The sequence below is a fragment of the Hibiscus syriacus genome, unplaced genomic scaffold (assembly GCF_006381635.1).
Source record: "Hibiscus syriacus cultivar Baekdansim isolate YM2019G1 unplaced genomic scaffold, ASM638163v2 tig00116962_pilon, whole genome shotgun sequence".
Lineage (NCBI taxonomy): Eukaryota > Viridiplantae > Streptophyta > Magnoliopsida > Malvales > Malvaceae > Hibiscus > Hibiscus syriacus.
This window is the reverse complement of record NW_024063488.1, coordinates 6,056,348-6,071,791: the sequence shown is the minus strand read 5'-3', so window position 1 is coordinate 6,071,791 and position 15,444 is coordinate 6,056,348. Positions and strand designations below refer to the sequence as shown.

At 34.9% G+C, this 15,444-nt stretch overlaps 2 protein-coding genes and 1 long non-coding RNA gene across 7 annotated transcripts; 2 read left to right on the top strand and 1 right to left on the bottom strand.

Annotated features, from left to right (window-relative positions):
- Positions 1–238: 238 nt before the first annotated feature.
- Positions 239–8,632, top strand: LOC120190588 (citrate synthase, mitochondrial-like). 3 transcript variants are annotated; one of them, XM_039193631.1, is made up of 20 exons: positions 239–321; positions 737–793; positions 890–952; positions 1,227–1,268; positions 1,531–1,596; positions 1,833–1,898; positions 2,025–2,138; positions 2,232–2,295; positions 2,410–2,492; positions 3,140–3,189; positions 3,277–3,354; positions 3,916–4,044; positions 4,227–4,269; positions 4,453–4,539; positions 5,247–5,348; positions 6,259–6,366; positions 6,472–6,522; positions 8,143–8,216; positions 8,341–8,392; positions 8,482–8,632. In XM_039193631.1, exons 2-20 carry the CDS (start codon positions 743–745, stop codon positions 8,578–8,580), a joined length of 1,422 nt encoding a protein of 473 aa, XP_039049562.1. In that variant the 5' UTR covers positions 239–321; positions 737–742; the 3' UTR covers positions 8,581–8,632. The 3 variants fall into 3 exon arrangements, with proteins under 3 accessions (XP_039049562.1, XP_039049564.1, XP_039049563.1); XM_039193633.1 differs by lacking the exon at positions 239–321 and adding an exon at positions 434–518; XM_039193632.1 differs by lacking the exon at positions 239–321 and having other exon boundaries at positions 574–793.
- Positions 8,633–9,740: 1,108 nt separating this feature from the next.
- LOC120190052 (NADH dehydrogenase [ubiquinone] 1 beta subcomplex subunit 3-B-like) lies at positions 9,741–12,386 on the bottom strand. 3 transcript variants are annotated; one of them, XM_039193180.1, is made up of 2 exons: positions 12,086–12,386; positions 9,741–9,932 (listed from the first exon to the last, which is right to left on the bottom strand). In XM_039193180.1, exon 1 carries the CDS (start codon positions 12,311–12,313, stop codon positions 12,092–12,094), a length of 222 nt encoding a protein of 73 aa, XP_039049111.1. In that variant the 5' UTR covers positions 12,314–12,386; the 3' UTR covers positions 9,741–9,932; positions 12,086–12,091. The 3 variants fall into 3 exon arrangements, with proteins under 3 accessions (XP_039049111.1, XP_039049110.1, XP_039049109.1); XM_039193179.1 differs by having other exon boundaries at positions 9,741–9,928; XM_039193178.1 differs by having other exon boundaries at positions 9,741–9,916.
- Positions 12,387–13,220: 834 nt separating this feature from the next.
- Positions 13,221–14,188, top strand: LOC120190441. The gene is made up of 3 exons (XR_005522617.1): positions 13,221–13,316; positions 13,942–14,014; positions 14,084–14,188. It is a non-coding gene; the product is annotated as an uncharacterized LOC120190441 (long non-coding RNA).
- The last annotated feature ends 1,256 nt before the right edge of the window (positions 14,189–15,444 follow it).

Here is a 15,444-nt window from a genome sequence, read left to right as displayed (position 1 = left end):
TAAATTCGACTAATGAAATAATTATAAAATTTGATTTAAAAAAAGTACAATCAGAATAATATTCTTTATATATATATATATATATATACTTTTAAGATGGCAATCAGAATAATATTCTAGAGAAGAGAAAATGGCCGTTGAGTATTGACTAGTTGGCATCCAGGGCAGGTATTTTAAAGATGAAGTACAAAGAAGGGTACTAACGGAATTTGATAAAACCCCGAATAAATTCACATAATTGCAGTACACAACGTAAAGCGAAAATAGAACTCCAAAACCTGCGTGCACCACTTTCCATCCTCCGCAGTACTTCTCAGACCGGTATGCTTATTTTCTTATGCAACTTAATCCAGGATCATTTAATTTCGCCGTTATGTTTGATTTTTTTTTCTGTTTACTCTTTGTAAGTCGTCTAATTATAATTTAATTCTGTATCATCTCTGTTTCTTCTGCCGCCGAGTTGTTTTGGGATCTCATTGCCATTAATAAATCTTTGGAGAGGGTAGCATTAGTTACCGGCAGTTTCCTTCTTTTATTTTGCAGATCAAGTCTTTTGATAGTGTATATTCATTTTATTTTGTATATATTGTTTTGTTTAGTTATTATTGATTCTTATATGTTTGTCAAATAATCGAAAATTTGTAGTACTCTAATCTAATGAAGATCCTACAGCTGAAGAAGAAAGAGTATGGTCTGGAGTTTTCTATTCTAATTTTTGATTTGTTTTCTTTTGCAGTCCGCGATGGTGTTTTTGAAGGGTGTATCAGCGCTATCTAGGCTAACGTCCCGTGTGGTAAGTTCATGCTACTGTGAGATTTGCCATGTAATTTTTCTCTCACAGTAAGCAGTGTGCTTAAGTTCTTATATATTGGATTTCTTTATGCTGCAGAAACAGCATTCCAGTCTCAGCAACTCTGTCAGATGGCTTCAAACTCAAACCTCTTCCGATATTGTGAGTTATTTTTCTATTCTCTTGCTACTTTTTTAATTATTGGTGATGAGAGGAGGCAAGAACGTGTAATAGTGGCCAGTGGCCACAGTGGCACGTTGTGGCTGCTATTTAAATCCTTGCCCAACAGTGACAATCTTATCCTTACTATTTAATTGTACATTTCGACTTCAAAATGGTTGAATTACTTCATGTTTTTCCCATTTGGTCTTTTTAGCTTTTGCTTGTATTCATCATTGCTTATTTTCGTTAATTAACTTCTTTGGAGACATTGCAGGATCTTCATTCGCAGTTAAAGGAATTGATTCCAGAACAACAGGTCTGTTTTGCTTATCTCAATGGAGTTCCATTTGTCCTTTTAAGATGCTGCAGATATAGTTACTATTTGAGTCAGCACTGCCTTTTTTTAATCCATGCTACTCCATTGATAAGCTGTTGAAGATTCTCAATGTTTTCTTTCAATCCTTTATCCCAATTTTCTCCAGCTGACGGATTCTGTCATCTGTGTGATTCCTCCGATGATCATATATCATAGCCAGTTTCAAATTTTCCTTCACTAAATGCTTTCTTGATTTTTCCAGGAACGCCTGAAGAAACTTAGGGCAGAACATGGAAAAGTGCAACTTGGGACTATCACTGTTGATATGGTACATCATATATGTTTCTAGTGTTGCAGTAGTGAAAATTTCGTCTGTGTTTTGTTTCTCGATTCAAAGTTGGAAATTTTTGGGTGACTTTTTTTTTTTGATAAAAATTGGAGATCTCATTAAAAAACCCCTTCATAACCATCAAGCTACTAAAATAGCTCGACGGACATTGGAAGGGGTGACTTGTAATTATGTTTGGGTTTCTCATTAACTGATTTCTGCACCATGTTTGAAAGGTCATTGGTGGAATGAGAGGAATGACAGGGCTGCTTTGGGAAACCTCGTTACTTGACCCAGATGAGGTATGGTTCATTCACTTACCATCAGAAACAGGGTTTTGGGCAGATTTTTGTACATAGTTGCAATAATTACTGGAGCATAAAGTAACATTTATCTGATAGTTCTAAAAGGCGATTTTCCTTTTTTAGGGAATTCGCTTTAGAGGTTTGTCAATTCCTGAGTGTCAAAAGCTTTTACCGGCTGCAAAGCCTGATGGAGAACCTTTGCCCGAGGGTCTTTTATGGCTTCTTTTGACTGGAAAGGTGTGCAATTGTGCATGAGGTTCTAGTAATGAAAGGGTATTCTGTTTTGGCCTATAGCAGTTGATGATGTACCCCTTTTCTCCTTTACCTTAGGTGCCAAGCAAAGTTCAGGTGGATGCTTTATCTCAGGAATTGCGTGACCGTGCTGTTGTTCCAGGTTTGTAGCTTCTGCACTACTCTTTGCAGATGTAAACATTAAACCATTCCTACCTCTCTCTTGGCTCAAACAGTGCAATTCTTACTTTTCTTGGATTTCTCTTTTTGGTTATAGATTACGTGTTCAAGGCCATTGATGCTCTACCTGTCTCAGCTCATCCAATGACTCAATTTGCAACTGGTGTTATGGCACTCCAGGTTAAAAAAGTTGATGTTATGTGTTCTTTAGTTTCATACATAAGATAAACTTGGAGGAATTGCAATTCCTTAGTCCTATTGTTTTTGATAACTTGTTAATCATCTTCTTTGGTGAGATGAACAAGATGACCTTTGACAATAGCTGTTGTTCTTCAAAAGTTCACAAGCTCATGTTGGTTTAATGCATTCAATTTTAGTATTTTAAAACTCATTACCTATGTTTGAACTATTTTATATTTGAAAATCCCTACATGTATTCTTTAAATCACAAATTTCATTTTAGGTTAGATGTCCTCTTTTTTCATCTCTTGGTAATCAGAAAACACCACTTTCTAATAACAATATAGCATCTGAGAATTAACTGGATAATCTTTATGTATATCTTTTTTAGTTTCTCTGGTAAATGTCTATATTTGCTTTTATGGTTCTATCATCTTCTTCCTTTCCTTCCATTATTCTCTTTCTCCTATACGTTACAGACTCTATAGGAGATAGACTTCTTTATCCTAGCTTTATCTTCAGGGTGTAAATGTAGTGCTTTAAATCTATGGTGGCACCTGTAGGCATAAAGAGTGCGTAACTGATTTCAAGTTTGTATTATTAAAATCATAGGCATGTATCTACATTGAATAACTTTAATCTTTCAGGTTCAAAGTGAATTTCAGAAAGCATATGAGAAAGGAATTTCAAAGACAAAGTAAGGCCTTCTAAGAAGTTATATTATGATGCCATAACTAAATTTTCTACTGATCATGCATCCTTTTATTTATTATATTTCTTTCAGGTACTGGGAGCCAACATATGAAGATGCTCTTAGTTTGATTGCCCGTGTGCCATTGGTGGCTTCTTATGTTTATAGAAGGTTAGTGAATACCTTGTCTATAGTGTACAGATAAGTTGTTGGTTGACTTTAGTTTGTGAAATTTTCTTTTAGAGTTCTGAAATCTTGCAGATAAGTTTGTGTACTTTTGAGTGATGTAGAACAAGAAGAGTGAAAGAGGCAGGAAATGTTGAATCTAGGAATTTTAGGGAGATAAGAAATAGAGAGGAATGACTTGAGAAACAAGTTGAACCTGAGAGAACAAATGGAGGAAATCTGAATACTAGAAATTTCAATAATCCAAACCTCAGTTAAAAACACACCCAACAAATTTATTCACAGATGTTGCAACATTTGGACGTAAATTTGCAATACTAAATATCTAGCCCAAATTAGATACTAGTCTAAAGTGGTCCTTCATCAATGTATTGGCTGTTGATCTGACGTTCAGTTTAATTCGGTTTTGGCCTGGCCCGCAATAAGCTTGTTATTTCAATGTTATGAATCAATGTGTGGGTGACCTATCTGACTATGACAGCATTTCCTTGTAATCCTTGTTTGATAAGGTTGTCTCTTAAATTATGTTCCCTTTGATTTTTGAAGGATGTATAAAGATGGAAAATTTATTCCCATGGATGACTCGCTGGATTATGGAGGAAATTTTTCGCACATGCTGGGATTTAGTAGTCCCCAAATGCACGAGCTTATGAGGCTTTATGTCACCATCCATAGGTTTGTTTTTGTTAATCTCCTATAGAACATATTATTTATGGGATAGTCATACACAATTTAAGTTGTGTATTTACTTTTAATTTTTACCATTATGACATCTTCTAATTTATCATATTTGTCATCATCTTTGGTCAAATAATACGTGTCACTTTAATGATGTGGTTTACAATCTTGTGCTTCAGTGATCATGAAGGTGGAAATGTTAGTGCCCATACTGGCCACTTGGTAAGTTGCAAATGGTTATAACCTTTTTTAGTGTCTCTGATTATCAGTTTATTACTACCTCATATAGTCATATCGAGGTCTTTTTTTAAGCTCTCAAACACATTGATAATTTTTCAAGCTTATGCTTATCTGACCAATGCTCTGTTTTTTTTTTAATTTGTTTAATTGATGATGTGAATTCAGGTTGGTAGTGCCCTTTCAGATCCTTATCTTTCGTTTGCAGCTGCGCTGAATGGGTTAGCCGGGCCACTTCATGGTCTGGCTAATCAGGTATTAGATCTTTCAGACTTTGAGTTACCTGTCATTATTGTGATTTAATTTTTCTATAACTAGGTTTCAGCAAATATTATGTCTTGTGTACAGAAACATGCTTTTTTGTTTTTAGAACTTAATTTTGCGAACTTTGTCCATAACTTCTTAAGTTTTTATTTGGTGTTTACCTGATTGTAATGGTTATAAATTTCAAGCGAGTCAGACTTTGCGCAGTCTTTTAGGCAGTAGTTAAAAGCTCAGTCAAAAGTTCTTGAGGGGAAGATAATAGTTATATTTATTATCCATGAACTTCCTGAATTCTTGTAGATGGGTTCATTCTGTCTCAAACCCCTTCCACATTGGAGTCTTTGGAGTCTTGTTGTTCCTAGGGGCTTTCCATGCAATTACTGTCCTTACATTACTCACAGAAGCAGCTAGTCTTGCTTCAAATGTTCATATTGTTTGTGTATCTTGCTACTCCCAATGCAATCAAAACTTTATAAATTTGTTACTCTTTGGAAAACCACTATTGCAGCTTGGAATCATCTAATTTCCTAGACGAAAACAATGAACTTTCAGCATAGACACCTCCTGGTTATTGCCATCATATTAGTCTTTACCCATTTAGTTTGGTTAATGTATCATCACTGATATTCCTGAGCTTGAATCTGAAATTATGGGCAAGTCTGCATCCTGGTGACTAGTTGCTACATTTTTCATTGCAGGAAGTGTTACTTTGGATCAAATCTGTGGTAGATGAGTGTGGAGAAAACATATCCAAAGACCAGCTTAAAAACTATGTCTGGAAAACACTGAATAGTGGCAAGGTATTGTCTGAAGTTTATTTGAATATAAGATTTAATTTAAAGATGATTTATGAAAATTCTTCTGACTCAGACATTTGCTACAGTACCTGTCCATCTGGTGATATTTTAAATCAGAAACACTTGGTAGATGTGTAAATTTCGTTCCTATTCCATCATTATCATTTTTTGTTGCTGTGTTAGGATCCCTTGTACTGGATCTAGCTATGGGTCTATCTAACAAGGGAATGGGCTGTGAAGATGAAGGGAGCAAGGGGTTGTTCTTCTTTTGACCTATGATTGCAAATTGTTCAGGCTATAAGGAGGGAACCTGATGATCTCTTGAGACTAAGTTCTCAAAGTGTTTAATGAATTCTCCAGCATAACTTTTCTTTATTAATTTCTGATGTCCTATATATAGATGATAAATTGATCCTAAGAGTGGAGGAGCACCCTCCTAAAAAGTAGAAAACACAACTAACAAAATCTAAAGTGGAGGAACTGCCTCCCATAAGACAGGAAACATAACTTCATAGAAAACACCTAAAGTAAAAGACTCCTAAAAATCATATAACTAAATTATTTTCCAGCCTGCTCTTGTCCACGAGTGTAGCACTTGTATACTTGATGTGGCTCGCTAACATGCTGCATCTGATCTAATACTCTTATTTACCTTAGAAGTAAGGCGATTCAGTGCTCTTAAGCATCTTGTGGGTGCCTTTGAAATTTCTGTGTTTTGAGCTCTTTTTCTGCTTTCCTTGAAGTTGTACTAAGATAGCATTTTACCTTTCGAGATCCTCGATTTTGGATCAGTGAAAAGGGTTTTTTAACATCCTTCATATGACCAATAGCACTTTTTACTTTCAGTTCTTATTAGAAGCTCAATTAGATTATCTTTAATGTCGGCTTAGTTCAATGTCCTTTCGGTCTGCAGGTTGTCCCAGGATTTGGTCATGGAGTGCTGCGTAAAACTGATCCAAGATACATGTGTCAGAGGGAGTTTGCATTAAAGCACTTGCCTGATGATCCCCTATTCAAGCTGGTTCTCACTTATGCCTTGATAATTGAATGTTAATGATTGTCATTTGTCTGCGACTGTTTACACATCTAGTTTATTGCTAAGGAGACATAATTTTCATCATTGCAGGTTTCACAACTTTATGAGGTGGTGCCTCCTATTCTTACTGAGTTAGGCAAGGTAATTCTGATTTACATTCTTTGAGCAGAAATCTTTCAAAGTATTTGCATATCCTGCATGTTTTAACACATCACACGAGAACTGCTTTGAGTGCAGTGGTAAAGTTCAGAAGACATGTAAGTCTATAGTTAATGGATAGGAGCTGGAATCATTGTTGGCTTGGTTTATTACTTGAAATAAATGGTAAAATTGGGAAAAACGGATAAGGAAAGCTAGGAATCCCCATGGTCTCATGGATTATAGTCATTATTGCCTATGTTACTTGAACTCAGGTGAGTTTCAGGTATGGGTATGTGTTTGGCATGAATATGTTCAGATTTTTTTATAAAGTCATCTATAATTGCGTGGGATGAGTTAGTTCCAAGATCTTTCATATGGAAGTTTATCCCTAGGGCTGTGTTGTGGTCGGTTTGGAAATGTAGGAATGAGGTGATTTTCCAGCAAGGGAAGGTTGATTCTGCGTTGTTGTTCTTCATTACAAGGTTCAGAATTGTTTCGTGGTTTGGAACTTCATTTAAGGATGTCCATTTTCCTTTCGATTCCTTGATGGGGGACTTAAAATTAGCAGACTGTAATGGTAATTTGAATAAGAGGAATCCTCCTCCTTCTAGTTGGAGTCCTCCTCCGGAAGGTTTTTTAAAAGTAAATGTTGATGGTGCAATGGTCAAAGGTTGGGATAAGGGGGGAATTGGTGGATTGATTAGGGATGGGAGTGGTTCGGTGCTTGGGTCGTTTTCAGAGAAGGTAGGGGGAGGTCCTCCTTTACTTGCAGAGCTTTTGGCGATCAAAAGAGGGTTGATTCTTAATGAGGAAGTTGGTTACAGTCCAAGCCAGAGGATTATTTTGGAATCAGATTCGACTAATGCTCTAAAGTGGATTAAAAATCCGGACCTTAGTACTCCTTTGTTTAAATCCTTGGTGACGGATATAGCTACTCGTGTGGAAATGAAGGGTATTATTACAAGGCATATTCCGAGAGCTGCAAATTGGGAAGCGGATGAATTAGCAAAAGCTGGTATAGGTTGATTTTTGGGTTTCTATTGTGGTTAGAGGTGTTATATCTTGGCTGTTTTTTAAGGGAGTTATTAGGGTGCGTTATGTATCCACAGTTGTGGCTTAAAGGTTATGTTGTTAGTAGTTAGTCATGTAGGTGTGGAGGTGTATTATGGTTCTCATTAATAAAAGTTAGGCACCCTTTTCCTTCTTCCTATGCCCTTCATGTTATGTTTATATTATAACATGTAGGGTATGACGGAGGTTTTTAATGAGGCCATTATCAAAAAAAAAAAAAGTCATCTATAATTTTGATCATACCTCCATACCCATATCCGTTGTTGGACACGGGTTCTTCAAGTAAACTTATGATTTGACCTATTTAATTTGTATGTTTTTAAGTTTGTGCTTTTCATTTGTATAACTCATCTCTCTCTCTCTTTCTTTTTTCTTATATCAAAATTACCAATTTATTATAAATTTTATATTGTTTCATTGAATATTAGGATATTATTTGGCAACTAAACTGACCACTTCATTGTGAATAAGTTAGCTAATCGATACATTGTTTCTATCTTGTTAAATTGGAATTCAAAGCTTGCATTTGTAATCTTGGGATGCTTGTAGGTTAAAAACCCCTGGCCAAATGTTGATGCACACAGTGGAGTGCTGCTGAACTATTTTGGTTTGACCGAAGCAAGGTACCATTTGAAGCTTTTCTGTCATATAGCATGGACATTTATTACTGTTCATTTTTTGGGGGAAGCATGAATAGTTGTTGTGATCTAGTAATTCTTAATATTTTTTTTATAACTCCGTGTGCAGATACTATACCGTTCTTTTTGGTGTATCAAGGAGTATTGGAATTTGTTCACAGGTTTGTTTCTCCTGCAATATTTCATCTGCATTTGTGTGAATCACCAGATGATGTGTTGAGTTCAAATATGTTGTTTTCTGTTGGTTCAGCTTATATGGGACCGAGCACTAGGATTGCCCCTCGAAAGGCCAAAAAGTGTTACAATGGATTGGCTAGAAAATTACTGCAAGAAAGCAAAAGCAGCTTAAATTTGGAGGATGGACTTGAATTTTTTGCTAGTAGCAAATGAACTACTTAGCACAATAATTTCTCACATGGTTTGGTTTTGTGACCATTGGAGCAGCTATGTACAATGTGGTCAATTGCACGTTGTTTCGTCTTTTTTTTTTCCTGAGAAAGAAACGCCTGATTCGTTGGGTAGTTGAGTTTCAATACAGTTTGCCAAGTTCTAGGCTTGGGTATAAGAAATAAACGTAACCATTGCTGGTTCTGCAATGTTTGTAGTATGGATTACGATTGATTTTGGTATATACAATTCTCCGGTAGATTTAATACCAACAGAACTTGCGGAAACTCAGGAATATGATCGACTATATGAAATTGTTCTTAAAACATACTACTATTCCATATCAGTCTTTACCATTACCAATGCCCTTAAAAAGTGAGCACATCGCGTCTATTAGCAATTTAGAATGTGTTGTGTGATACCTTCAACCAAAAGTAAAGTGAGGAAAAAATATATGTAAGGATCAATTCAAACATTAAGTATTAAAAATATAAAATAAAAAATAAAAAAAATTATTATCATGTGTAGCGTCTATTCAACGTCTTATACACGACGAGGGCTATGGACAAAAGGAAAAGCAAATACTAGAACTCGAAACTACAGATATGCAAATTATGGATCAAGCAATAAAATGATAAATAACATCGATTCCACATATATATCAGTTTTTACATCTTTCATCGATGTTTTTTGTTTGAAAAAAATTGAATTGGCTCAAATTAATTTAATCCAATTTGACTTGGAGTCAATCTAGCCCACTTAATTAATAAATTTAATTTACATATGTATTTAAATAAATTTTGGCATTAATATTTTATTTAATATAAATTTGATTCAATCATTCGCCGAGTCATGCATATGTATCTTTTGTCATATTATTTTTTCAACATTTACTCATGACGTTATACCTAAACATAAATTATTTTGTATCCATACATATTTAGGATCTGTTGAAATGCCTTGAACAACTTAACATCGGGTATAAACTAGTTAACAAAGCAAAACACTGCATAGGCTAAAGTAATAAATCTTGACAAAACTATTTAAAATGATTTATTTAAAGTTTTCAAAAACCTTTAATGAGAATTTTAAAAAATGTATCCACATTTGAACATAACAACATGAACAGGAAACATATAAAGATTATAGAGAATAGCTCCAGTACAAGGTTCAATAATCAAACTTGAAGCAAGTCCGTTTTATGTCAGTACGAGTACGAAGCTTATTACAGCAAACTACAGACGGAAACTGAAACATGGCAATGTCCAAACTATGTTCTTCCCATTGAGCATCCACACCTGCAACATTGACTATCTGATGAAAATCAGTTTGCAGACCAAGTGTATCAGCAAAACTCAAGAGAATAGAGCATTTATAGTATCTTTCGCATGCATCACCAAACTAGCAAATGCCATTTTTTTTATAAAAAAAAAATTCAAGGCCTTGACAGAAAGAGATAAACATGTAAAATTAGATGCCTCTAAACAAAACATTCATAAAAGCTAATAACTTACTTGATGTGCTTTTGATAGAAATTTAGACAAAGCACAAGAATAAAAGCCGCAGCAAGAGAGAATGCTAGCCTTTGCACATTAAATTTTCTACGTTATTAGGCTCTATTTGTTTCATGAAATAAGCTCTCGGAAAATAGAAGTTTCGTGGGGAGTATTTTATGGGAAGCTAATCTTATATATATTTGGATGATGCTACATTAAAACTTTGTGCTGTTTGTGAAAAATATTTGCAGATTTGAAATTAATGTCAGCATCTGCCAATTACTTTCAAAACAAATATTTCTAAGAAATCAAATAAAATTTGCTAATACCGCAATCCTGAAAGAATATCATAAATAATACCCAATTACATACAATATCAACCAACGTACATCTTAGAAATATAACAAAATATGGAAAGAAAATAAAAGAAACCAAACTATCAACAGGATTATCACGATCATTTTTCCCCATTCCATTTTCTCCTACGACCTATGAACACAACCTTTTACAGGTATCACCTTACCCTAGAGAACTTAAACTTTAATATATTAAAAACCTAAAATCTTTTATCATATCTTTGAAAAGGTAAATTGTTTTAGGTACATATTAAGTATTGGAATCTAAATAGTTACTTGGTGAAGCGTAGCATTCCTAAATTGGTTATCTTGATATGCCTTTCTCCAAGTTCTATGTTATATTTTCGTTAATGGTTAGCAATTATGCTTATGTTTAATTAAGTGGTCGTGTGACTGGCATGTGATCTTCCAATTACTTTGAATGGCTTAGACAAGGAAGTGAGTATTTGTACAAAACCACTACTATCAACAGCTGCCATAACACTAGTATAAATAGTCCTTTAAACAAATTAAACTTGGACATTATGGCTAGAGGTCTAACAAAATCTAAAGCCCAGTTATTTTTGGCTCCAATTTCCATTTAACATCAATTCTAGCTCGCTCTGGACTTCTTCAGAGTGTTTCAAATGTCCCTTTATTCAGCTCTACATGTAACAAATTAATATAATTCTGAGAAGAAAATTGTAACAAATTTAAAGACCAAATATGAAAACATAAACAATAGCAGATACGATAATTTACACTTAAAATACTAAACAAAATAAAAGGGTTTCTGCTACATGGTGACAATGTATTTTCACCCATGCCAAATAAAAGTTTTTAATGGCAAGATAACATTCATTCATCTACTTAATGTAGAAGATGAAAATTGCAACTAGTGAAAATATTGTAAGGTCAGGGATGAAGATGAGTTTTTGTTGTAAGTTGGACAGGCTTATGTTTAATTAACACTTTTTAATCAGGATGATAACAATCTCACTCTTATACTAACTGGTAATCAACTTTACAGGAAACTAACAGATATCTCAGATCAGCCATCTATGGAATATGGATTAAACAGCAATTTCAAACAACACGGGGGAAAATAGTTGTGGCTTTAGAGAACAAGCTTGGAGTCAATGCCTTCAATGGAGTCAATAAAGCTTATGCAAATGATACAACGTTAGTAGAAGTAATACTTGCAACAAACAACCCGTTACAGCTTTGAATTCCCCTATTCAGATTCCAAAACCACTCCCAAAACGTAAGCATCAAAGTCGTTCTCTAAGTTAACGGTGATAGGGGGAAAAAGCAAAGGGATTGGCATGATTAGCCTTTACCAAACCATATTTCCAAAGTTTCCAAACCATAAAACCAGTTTCACATATTTCCCATATCCTAATGCCCTAAAATTTTAAAATAAGTAGCAAAATCAATTCAAGATTTGAAATTCTTAAAATTGAAAGGAACCCAATTATGAGAAATTTAATTTTCTTTCACAACCGAATGTGGAAATTGAAAAATTCTATACCTTTCATGAAAAGCATAAAAACAAAAACCTGGATATCAGTTTTGATTACAAAACAGAAATGATCTGAATCTCAAAGTATTAATGAAAGACAGGAGAAGGAAAGACCTGATCTCAATGAGAGTGAGAAGAAGATTGTTGCTGATGATTGTGAGAGGAGGAAGGAGCATAAACCCTATTGTAGACCTGTTCCCCGACCAGATAAATGCCAAAGGCGACGAGGGCGATGCCTAGCCCAGGGGTTGCGTGGCGGAGCTGATTGCCGAGCATCGGATGCTTCCTCCACTCGTCCCTCCTCTTGAAGAATTCCCCTGTCGGTCCAAGCGTCTTCCCCATTCTCTCAAGTCTCTCCCTGCTCTGTTCGGCGTTTTCAGATTTTGGGCTACCCACTGCCCTCACCCTCGATTATGTCACCCTAATATATTGGGTTACTTCCCTACTCTGCCTTGTTCAGTTATCACCTCTTGCTCAAAATATTGGACTGGATTGACTAATTCACCTATGGTTCAATGAGAGCCCAGAATATTGGTAAAATGTATATACAAGTCCTGATATTATAAGTACGTAAAATTGTTACAAAATATATCATTTTTTAAGGATTTTGTATTTGATCTCCAATAATTAACTTCTTAAGATATGTTGAAAGATATAAATATATATTTTAAATAATTATTATTTGATAAAAAAATAATTTTATAAGAAGTGTTCAAATATTATTTGAAGCATGTTTTAAAATATAAAAACCAAATAATTAAACAATTGATACCATTCAAATATTTTAAATAATATAAATGCTTTTTAATTTTATATTTTTATCATGTGATAATTTTGATAGTATCATATGATATTTTTTAATTGTACTATATCATATTAATGAAAGAATTAAAAGATCAAAAGTGATTTCAGAATTATAAGTTAAGTACTTAATTCAATAAAAATAATAATGTGTATGTGTGACTCTAAAAGACAGTATAGTTTGTGGACTTACTGTTGAATTAACTCGAAAGTTTTCTCTAAACAAAAATTCGTTTACTTCACAATACAAAATTATGGCCCGAATTGGATCTGGAGCCCAATTACTAACCCCTGGAGCACGCTCTAAGAGAAGCGCGTGGAGAAGAAACAATTAGATTCCCATATGATCGGCAATCCAAATGGAAAAAGATGAATAGAGATCAAGACTCCGTTAAAAAAGCCGCATACCGACGCAATGCATCTGTCAACCCCAGCCGCATTTCCACTAGCCGATAAAGCGTCAAAAGCTCCGATAAGGAAGCCGACGACGACGACGTTGAGGAAGAAGGAGAAGAGGAATTGCATGTGTCTTCGAAACGAAACGGTTATTATAAATAAACCAATCGATTTTTCATTAAATTAATTCAGAACGTTAATAATTTATGCATGACGATGATGATGATAACACTGTTTCAGCTTTATGACATTTGATTTCTCTGAAGGAGATTAAATATTTGAATGTTTTAAAGTCATGAATTTTAAGTTGTGACCTGAATGACCTTAGTGTTAAGAGTAGAAAATTATATAAATAAATAATTTCTCTACGTGGGAGGCAAGGTATATAGATTTGTGTGCACTTATTCAACAACTAGACTGGTTTTCAGTTGAGCCCAAGTACCTCCTCAGCTTTAAGATATTGTTATCATTATGCAAATATGCAGTACTTCTGACACGTCTCTTTCTTAGGTGATTGATGCGTATTGTTGTAGTATCAGGTGAATTGGTCTATCTTTAACTTGTTCCTGCTGTACTGTTCTGAGGCAGCAGTGCAGGTGCCCCAATTTATTCTCTCTTTACTTGGGTTTGCTAATTCTTTTTAGGGTCCAGATTATAAGGAAACGAAATGGAAAGACTCAACTTTTATAGGATCTGGTTACATGTTATTTCATAGTGTGATCAGAAATTGTGGTTATTTCTTGTCACCTGGATAGCGTTTTTCTTCCATGTAGGCGCTAGTAATATTATGAAGTCCAAGGAGCATGATGAACACCCAGAATCAGATCCGTTAAGTGCTCCTCGAAGGTCTTAAATCAGAATACCCTCTAAAACCCTTTATTTAGGAGAGAGTAATGCTAGTTCCATATTCTGTAGTCTTCCAAATGAGCCATTAGCAACTGAAAGGGAGGATTTACGCACAAACTATGAGGGTTCCAAGTAATCCAATATCTGGCAAAAGGCCTGCAAAGGGAAAGGCAATTCAAGAATGTGGTTTGAAGCAAAATATTAAGCAAATGTGCATGCAAACAGAGGTGGAAAAATATGGCAAATTCCATCAGAGAGGTGGGCAAAAACGCCATTGGGTTGTCGACAGGAAAGGTCAAGGAACATAAAGAATCGTTGTGGTGGAACGACGAAGTCCAAACTAAGGTGAAAACAAAGCAAACTTGCTTCAAGGAGTTGCTACAATGCAATGACGGCGAAGAAAGATCGAGAGCTAAACAAAGATACAAGGAGGCAAAGCGAGAAGCCAAGAAAACAGTGGCTCAAGTAAAGGATAAGGCATACGAGGAAATGTACAAGAGATTAGACACCAAGGAAGGACAAAAAGGCATCTTCAGGCTTGCAAAATCCAGAGAGAATAGGAAAAATGATCTAGGTAGCATTATGTTTATAAAAGACAACAATGGTGTTCTTTTAGTGAAAGTGTAACACCCCGAACTCATATTCGACCCGAATACAAGTCCGAGATGTCACATTGACTTTTCAAACTTTGATTCTTAAAGAAAAATCCTGGGAATTTAAAACTTTCATTAAAACAAAATACTTTAATTTACATAAAAGAGACCACTTAATACAAAATCGATCAGAGCATTCGTAATTAACCACTTATTACATACCAACACTTTATACACAACAAAATACCTACTTTGTCAATTACTTCTGATCTGATTTCTTAGTAATGTTGTTGTCCGTGCCACTTCTATTCTGAATCTTCTTATTTCTTGGTACCTACGTGTAAATCACTTACACGCTAAGTCATAGACTTAGTGAGGCAATAAATGAATATGCAACAATATCTTCATGAATATGCATTCTTACCATTTCCTTCATAACATTTCAATATGCATGTATATATTACATAATAACATATATAATCATATCATGCATGTATAAAACTTACCTTCTTGTACCACTTTCACTTTACTTTGTATTTCAATTGCCCATGTATATTATTGGGAATAGAGGTATGTGAGTACATTAAGGTTGTGCACTAATGTTGTCACCACAGCTCGTATCAATTTCCTCATGGGGCACCGAACCTTAGTTCAGTATTCGACCTGAAGGACTGTCATATATGTCCCGTAGGATAACTACATCCCGAAGGACTACGTCCCAAAGGACTATTATACCCTCGACTATTATACCATCGACTCTTAGCATGCCAATTACACCTATATCTCCCATATCGTATACTATGGGCATTATTCTTATATTTCATATGTTCATGTACT

Excerpts from the sequence above, each read along its gene's own strand:
- LOC120190588 (XM_039193631.1), top strand. The coding sequence starts at position 743 with ATGGTGTTTTTGAAGGGTGTATCAGCGCTATCTAGGCTAACGTCCCGT. Across the intron at positions 2,139-2,231 it reads GGCTTCTTTTGACTGGAAAG|GTGCCAAGCAAAGTTCAGGT; the intron begins GTGTGCAATTGT and ends CCTTTACCTTAG. Across the intron at positions 2,296-2,409 it reads TGACCGTGCTGTTGTTCCAG|ATTACGTGTTCAAGGCCATT; the intron begins GTTTGTAGCTTC and ends TTTTGGTTATAG.
- LOC120190052 (XM_039193180.1), bottom strand. The coding sequence starts at position 12,313 with ATGGGGAAGACGCTTGGACCGACAGGGGAATTCTTCAAGAGGAGGGAC.